Source organism: Leucopleurus acutus (assembly GCF_964270905.1).
Source record: "Leucopleurus acutus genome assembly, chromosome: X".
NCBI lineage: Eukaryota > Metazoa > Chordata > Mammalia > Artiodactyla > Delphinidae > Leucopleurus > Leucopleurus acutus.
The window spans coordinates 58,739,905-58,747,627 of record NC_139148.1 but is presented as its reverse complement, the minus strand read 5'-3'; the positions used below and the strand labels follow the sequence as shown (position 1 = coordinate 58,747,627).

Sequence of the window (7,723 nt, the reverse complement as noted above, 5' to 3'; positions counted from 1 at the left end):
TAAAGCTGGCTGTTGGTTACATTTTTCGCTGTCCTTTTCTGTATCCTTGACGATTTCATCATTTCAAATGAAATAATGTTTTCGAGCCCACCCTGATTTGTCGAGAGCAGCTGCCGCCCCCGCCACATCAAGGGGGCGGGCCGCCGCGACGCTACAATCACTTCCGCCGCCGCAGTCGCGCCCGTCCCGCCGCTGTCTGGAGGGGGAGGAGCTGGAACCCCGGGAGCAGCGGCTCTGGTGGTTGTGGCGGTCGGAGGTCCGAGGGATCTTCTCTTTCCGAGAGCGTGCGGGGGTCGCGACTGGGTGAGTGAAAGGCTGTTTATTTCCTCGATTCCCTCCAGACGTGGCGGTGGGGCGAGTGGCCAGGCGTGGGGCGAGTGGCCGGGCACCGGCGTGAGGATGTGGAGTGGGGGGTGGGGGCTCTAACGAACAGATTTTCGGGCTCGCCCCTCGGGAAGGGGTGGGGCGGACGCGGGACCTGACCGCAGAGGGAGGCCTGTGCCCTCCACCGGCCCGATTTAGGGCTCCATCCTTCATCCTCCGGCCCCTTACGTGTGGCTCGGTCCCAGCTCGGGTGGCTTGAATCGCTATTCGAGAGGGGAGTGGTGGTCGCGGCCCTCTCCGCCTATCCTCCCCTCTCCTCCTGCCTCCCTTCTTGGCCCCTCTGTGGAGCGATCCGTGGCCTTTCTTTCCCCATTTTGAAGTTGTTTTGATGAATGGTAAATGGTGAAGATTTTTAGGCAAATATATTGTTACCAGGAAAAGAATTGTCAGAAAAATAAATCATTCCCAGGGAAAAACTATAACCCCACACGCCCTTTTCTTTCTTTTTTTCCCCCTTGCCTGCCACATCGGTTTGGATCTACCGTTTGAGCCTATAAACGTTTCCCCGTCTCATTATGACATTGCGGACCCCCTCCCATCCCCGTGTCTCGCGTGCGCGCGCAGGGACACATACACGCACATGCCCGCACATACACACATACACGCACATGCGCGCGCGCTCACACGCATGCACAAAAACCTTCCATTGCAGCTGCCTTACCGCCGCCCCCCCCCATACTCAAGGTTCCTTCGTGTCCCCCTCCCCCGCACATGCTTGGACAGACATGCACACACACGCTCTCACACACTGTCACACTCTCCAGTGCCTTCCCCTGAGAGAGACAGAGACAGACTCACACACACACACACACACACACAGCCTCACACTCTCCGGTGCTTCTCCCTGCCTCTCACCTCCTGCCACATACACACCTCCAGAAGCATCCCCCTCCTCCCTCTGCCTCTTCTTGCTCTGGTGAGCACATACACAACATACACACACACACACACACACACACACACACACACACACACACACACACACACACACACACACACACACACACACCCCTGTGGGCCGCCTTACCCCCTGCCTGCCACTTACACAGATTGCTGGCTCCTCTTTCCTATGCCACTTACATGCATACACACCCACACGCTTTTTTACATACCCCTCTCAGGTGCTCCCTGTCTGCTACCTATGTGCCTAGACAGCCTCCTTCGCTGGTCCCTGCCCTGCACACACACTCACATAAATCCTTCTCCAGGGACATCCCCCTCTTCCTGCTCGCCACATCCATGCATAGAGACATTCTTTGATTGCTGGTGCCCACCCGCCTGCCATATGCACATCCCTCTCCAGTGCTGTCCCCATATCGATGCATTTGCTCACACTGACCCTTCTCCATTGTTGCCTCCCATTTTGATGAACACATGCACACAAACTCAAGGACACCCCCTGTTCAGTGCCACTATACCCTTCCTGGCTTGCCACAGGCACATAAACACAGGCATTCCTCCCTAGAGTTCCAGCCATCACACATCGGAACCACATGCACGTTCTCTGTCTATCGTACGTACACGTGCCCCTCTCCCCTGAAGCTACCCCATCCATGCCTGTCATTTTCATACCCACATCCAGAATGGGTCTCATTCTGCCTGACACTCATGCCTCTTCCCAGTGCCACTGTCACCTGCCCTTTCCCCCTACAAATACAGGAGTCTCTCCACTTCATGAGTGCTGGTCCCCCTTCCACCTGCCTGGTCCCCCTTCCACCTGCCCCTCTCCTCCTGACAGACACGTAGACACTCTCGCATACACAGTGATGGTGATCTATATTTTCCACCCCTATTCCAATTTGCATTGCTACTGTATGTATACAGGACTCAGAAAAATGCAGATACCCCATAAAAAAAAAACCCACAGCCGTCTTTCCTCTTCCCATGTTGGCACAATCCCAGTGCTTCACCTATCTTCCCAGCATCCAGTCACCCCTCCCCCATCTTCCGTCGGATTCTCCCCTGAGTCTGGCTTTCCTACAAACCCAGTTTTGTAATTATTTTGCCAACATTAAAAATGTGTTCCAGGTCTACACCTGACAGTCACTGGAATGCTACTCCAGGCCATAGAAGAAAGTGAAACTAATTTTAAAGCCCCCTTATTCTTTCTGTAACCTGTCTGCTGAAGTGAAAATAAATCTCCCTGCTCCTTTATTCCGAACTGATTTGACCTTCCCATCTCCAAAGCGTGCGCAGGGAGCAGGAGCCTTTCCGCTCAAGCCCCAGATGTACTGGAAACCCTCCTAAGTCAGAGCAAATGGGTCAGGAATCTAGTAAGCCTGTATGGCCCAAGCCAGCAGGAGGGTATCAGTCCAATACAGGCAGGAGGTATGGAAGAAGGCATGCTTATGTCAGTTTCAGGCCATCCACGAGCCAGCAGGAAAGGATTTCCGGCCAGAGAAAGACGTCATCCGAAGTCCCAATGCACAGATCAGCCCCCAGTCAAACCACCAAGAGGAGCCGATCACCATTTTCCACCACCCGTCGTAGTTGGGACGACAGCGAGAGCTCGGGAACCAGCCTGAATGTTGATAATGAGGACTACTCCAGGTACCCGCCCAGAGAGTACAGGGCTTCGGGGAGCAGAAGAGGAATGGCTTATGGACATGTTGACTGTTTCGGGGCAGATGATAGTGAGGAGGAGGGGGCTGGGCCTGTTGAGCGAGTGCCAGTGAGAGGGAAAACTGGCAAGTTTAAAGATGATAAGCTGTATGACCCAGAGAAGGGGGCGAGGTCTCTGGCTGGGGTGCCCCCACAGTTCTCTAGTTTTAACCGTGACGTGAGAGAGGAGCTTGACAAGTTAGACCCAGCCGCTACAGCACGGGGCTCTGCTAGCAGAGCTGAGTTCCTGCAGCCAAATAGCATGGCCCCTCAGCCATCTTCTGCTGAAGGCAAGGTGGTCACCAATGGCAACAGCCTGGAGAGGGAGAGACGGGAGCAGAATTTACCTGCGTGTCCCAGCAGGGCTCCTGTGAGTATTTGTGGTGGTGGGGAAAACACCCCAAAGAGTGCAGAGGAGCCGGTGGTGAGGCCCAAAATCAGAAATCTGGCAAGTCCCAACTGCGTGAAACCAAAAATATTTTTTGATACTGATGATGATGATGATATGCCACACAGTACTTCCAGGTGGAGGGAGACTGCCAGCGCTGATGAAGGCCACTCGGATGGCCTGGCAAGAAGAGGCAGAGGCGAGAGTTCAGGTGGCTACCCTGAGCCGAAGTACCCCGAAGACAAAAGGGAAGCCAGGAGTGACCAAGTGAAGCCGGAAAAGGTGCCGAGACGGCGACGAACCATGGCCGACCCTGACTTCTGGACGTACAGTGATGAGTACTACAAATACTTCGAAGAAGACTCTGACAGTGACAAAGAGTGGACTGTGGCTCTGCGTCGCAAGTATCGAGGTCGGGAGCAAAATCTGTCGTCCAGTGGCGAGAGCTGGGAGACCCTGCCAGGAAAAGAAGAGCATGAAGCCGAGCAAGCCAGAGTGAATGCCAGTGCCAGTGCCAGCCCCAGTGCTGGTGCCAGTGCTGGCAGCAGTGGCGGCAATGAACTTGAAGAAGTTCGAGGGCCATCTCTCCAGGAAGAGGAACGGGCAACTACCGAAGAAGGAGAAGTTCCTTGGCTCCAATACAATGAAAACGAGAACAGCAGTGAGGGGGATAATGATTCCGGTCAGGAGTTTCTGCAGCCCAGCGTCTTCATGCTGGACGGCAACAACAACCTTGAAGATGACTCCAGTGTCAGTGAAGACCTCGAGGTGGATTGGAGCCTCTTCGATGGGTTTGCGGATGGGTTGGGGGTGGCTGAAGCCATTTCCTACGTGGATCCTCAGTTCCTCACGTACATGGCACTTGAAGAACGCCTGGCCCAGGCAATGGAAACTGCCCTGGCGCACTTGGAGTCTCTCGCGGTGGACGTGGAGGTGGCCAATCCACCAGCCAGCAAGGAGAGCATCGACGCTCTTCCCGAGATCCTGGTCACGGAAGATCACAGCGCGGTGGGGCAGGAGATGTGTTGCCCCATCTGTTGCAGTGAATATGTGAAGGGGGAGGTGGCAACGGAGCTGCCGTGCCACCACTATTTCCACAAGCCCTGTGTGTCCATCTGGCTTCAGAAGTCAGGCACTTGCCCCGTGTGCCGCTGCATGTTCCCTCCCCCGCTTTAAGACCAAGGCTCTTTACTCCTGGTCTGATGATTTTCCCCATCTGAAATCCACAATACTGCAGGAGCCCTCTCCAAATTAACCATTGAAGTGAAGTCAATCAGTCGATTAATCTCCACCTGTCGATTCCTTGTGATTATTTCCAGTGTGAAAACGGTTGTGTACGATTGCATTGAAAAAAAAATCATCCTGTGTTTTAGAGGTTAGAAAGGGAAAACTAAACTTTCTAAATGCTACTTGAGATTGCAGTAAAAACATAAATTTTCTAACCTGAACGATGAAATAATTTGCATTTGTTTTTTTCAGTAGAATATGTTGTTGTTGATTGTAATGTCAAGTTTATCTGTTAAACTTGTCCAAAGGGCATCATCATTTCTGTTGCATGTTATGGGTTAATGTTCCTGTAATTGCAGTGCCGTAAAAGCTTATTAAAATTCTCCTTTTGGTTTTACATGGTATAGTGGAATTGTTTGGTTTTGTCTAAAACGGTGGTACTAAGTGACTTTATAATTGATCTCTTGCATTTGCATCCCAAATAGGGTTTTTTGGTGTTCCCACTAGGAGAAAAACTTTAGTTTCACTGGAAATGTTGACTCCAACAACAGCAATAGTAAGGGTAATTCTTTCTAAGTAGGGGTAGAGTGTATGGTTGTCAGGCTACTAAAGGGGCAAAGGTTGAGTAGAGGATACTCTGTCAGTCTATGAGAAGGAAAGAAACAGTGAGAAAGCATAGTAAAAATAATGATGGTAGGAATACATCCAATTGGAGTGTAGGGGTGAAGGAGTTAAAATCCCCTTTTAGAAAAAAGTAAGTCTCAGAGGAAGTGGGTTAAAAAAAAAAAAGCAGTATGCTGATTGCATACATTAACACAGTGACACAAAAGGAACAGAAAAATATATGCCAGACAAGTGCTACGAAAAACAGAGGTACCCACTCACACAAAGTGAACAGGTTTGAACATTTAGCCATATTAGCTTCAGATCTCGCTCTCTCTCTCTCCAATAAATTTACACTTTCAGGCACAGGTGAAGTTCTTCACCCCTCATATTTACCTTCCTCCACAGAGGTAAGCACTACCCAGGAAATTGTTTACTTCTCGTCTACATTTTTAGATGTGTGTGTGTGTGTGTGTATGTATTTGTGTACATATGTATGTATATGTGTGTGTGTATCTCCATAACCAATATAGAGTGTTTGTTTTTTAAATGGACATAATTGCTAGAATGTATGTATCATTTTGCAACTTGCTTTTTTTCACTCAACATTGCTTTTGAGATTTAGCCATTTTGATACATGCCTTCTAACGGCCGTATACTAAATATTCCATTGTATGAATTGCCACAAGTTATTTATCTGTTCTCCCATTGGTGGACATTTAGGTTCTTCCCAGTATTTTGCAGCAATAAACATACTTTAAAGATGTTCCTTTGTGCACACGTGTGAATTTCCCTAGGGATAAGTATACGGAGGTGAAATTTGGGCATCTTAGGTTTAGAGCATCTTCATTCTAACTAGATACTGCCAAACTGCTCTCCAAAGTGATTGTACTAATTGATGGCTCCTCCCAGCAGTTGGAGAGCTGTTTTCAGCTCCAACAGCTTGGCTATTGCTAATGATCAACCTCACTGGCAATCAGTGCCGTGTAAATTAACACGACAATGAAACCGATTGTGTCCATCAGAAAGCAATAGTTTTTCTTCGTGATAATATCTAGTTTGGGCTACAAAGAGAAGAAATGGGAGCACTCGTGCTGTGGGTGTGAATGTAAATGATAGCAGCCTTTTCAGGGGGCAGTTTGGGGAGTAGCTTGCTTTCAAAATGTAAAATGGTACGTGTCCCTGAGCGCAACTTAGATACATCGGTTGTATAGAATTAATACTATGCAACAGTTAAAAACTGTATGTACTGATATGGAAAGATCTCCAAGACATAATGTTAAGTAAAAAAAGCATATTGTAGAGCAATGTGTACAATCTTGATGTAAAATAAAACCTTACAAAACCAAACTATATATGCAAATGCATAAAAGTGTCTGGAAGGCTACATACCTAAGTGATGGCAGTGGTTACCTTTGGGGAGGGACAGGGGCTTCCAAGAAAAGAGTAAGGAAGGGGGCTTTTGATTTTTTTCACCCGAAATAGTCTGCTTGATTTTTTTTATAATGTCAGTGTATTTTCGTGAATGTTAACAAAATAAGTCAAAATAGTTTCCAATTGATAAAAAATAATTTTTCTCTCGTTGCAAGCGTGGAAATATGTGGTGGAAGCCACAGTCTTTTTTTCCTGCAACTGGTCAAGCTGCTATTTATAACTTCGTCCCCCACAGCCATTCTGTGTCCCCCCTTGGCCTTCAGCCAGCACCTCAGCTGTCATGGTGTCTTAGAAGTCTGCGACCTTGGAGGGCCCTTGTTGGGTAGCGGTGTGGTGGTTGGCCTAACATTAACCTTTGCTGTGCCCTAACTGGTACCACACAAGGAGATGTGTTAGGAACCCCCTTGGGTCCTGGTCGTCTTCCTCCCTGCTCCGTGTGGAGCGGCAGCCCTGGTTTCCCTTAGGGTCAGCATTAGTACATCCACGTAAAGGGACCCCTCCCCAGGGCCCGTCTGAGAAGCCTATTGCTGTGGAGGGTTGTGCCAGAGGTGAGGCTCTCCTGACTAGGGACACCAACGAGGACTGAGACCCAGGCCCAGGGCCCAAGCAGCCTGAACTGAGACCTCAGTCTCAGCACATCAGACACTTATGCCTGTCTGGAGGTAGGAAATCAGAGGAGCGGGGGTCTTGAAGCATTTGCTCCTGCGCTGCTTTGGTGCTGAAGGTGGTGGCGGCCCAGGGGGTGGGATGTGACCGTGTCCTTGTCTGCCTGGTTCCCTTGTTCTTGCCAGTTTCTGACTCTCTATCCTCTCTGACAATTCCCCAAGCTCCGCCATTGCTTTCCAATAAAACTCTTCTGCTTAAATTAACTAAAGTAGGTTTCTGTTGTTTGTAACTAAGAACCCCAAATGGCACACTTGCCAACACCATAGCCCACTTTTGTGCCTGTTTTCCTAGTCATATGAGATATCCCCAATGACCAAGGGTCAGGTGATTTCTGTTTACAGTGCAGTGGACCCATTATTGGCACCTCCTGCCATGGTTCTAGAACAGCAGGCCTTGGGGACACACAAAACAGTCATGTTT

The 7,723-nt window shown here is 49.5% G+C and overlaps 1 protein-coding gene across 3 annotated transcripts; it reads left to right on the top strand.

The window, feature by feature from the left end:
* Positions 1-202: 202 nt before the first annotated feature.
* Positions 203-4,931, top strand: PJA1 (praja ring finger ubiquitin ligase 1; the record flags this gene model as incomplete). 3 transcript variants are annotated; one of them, XM_082864536.1, is made up of 2 exons in its annotated part: positions 203-303; positions 2,740-4,931. In XM_082864536.1, one exon carries the CDS (start codon positions 2,807-2,809, stop codon positions 4,547-4,549), a length of 1,743 nt encoding a protein of 580 aa, XP_082720662.1. In that variant the 3' UTR covers positions 4,550-4,931. The 3 variants fall into 3 exon arrangements, with proteins under 3 accessions (XP_082720662.1, XP_082720663.1, XP_082720664.1); XM_082864537.1 differs by having other exon boundaries at positions 293-303; positions 2,746-4,931; XM_082864538.1 differs by lacking the exon at positions 203-303 and having other exon boundaries at positions 2,642-2,934; positions 3,502-4,931.
* Between the last annotated feature and the right edge of the window lie 2,792 nt (positions 4,932-7,723).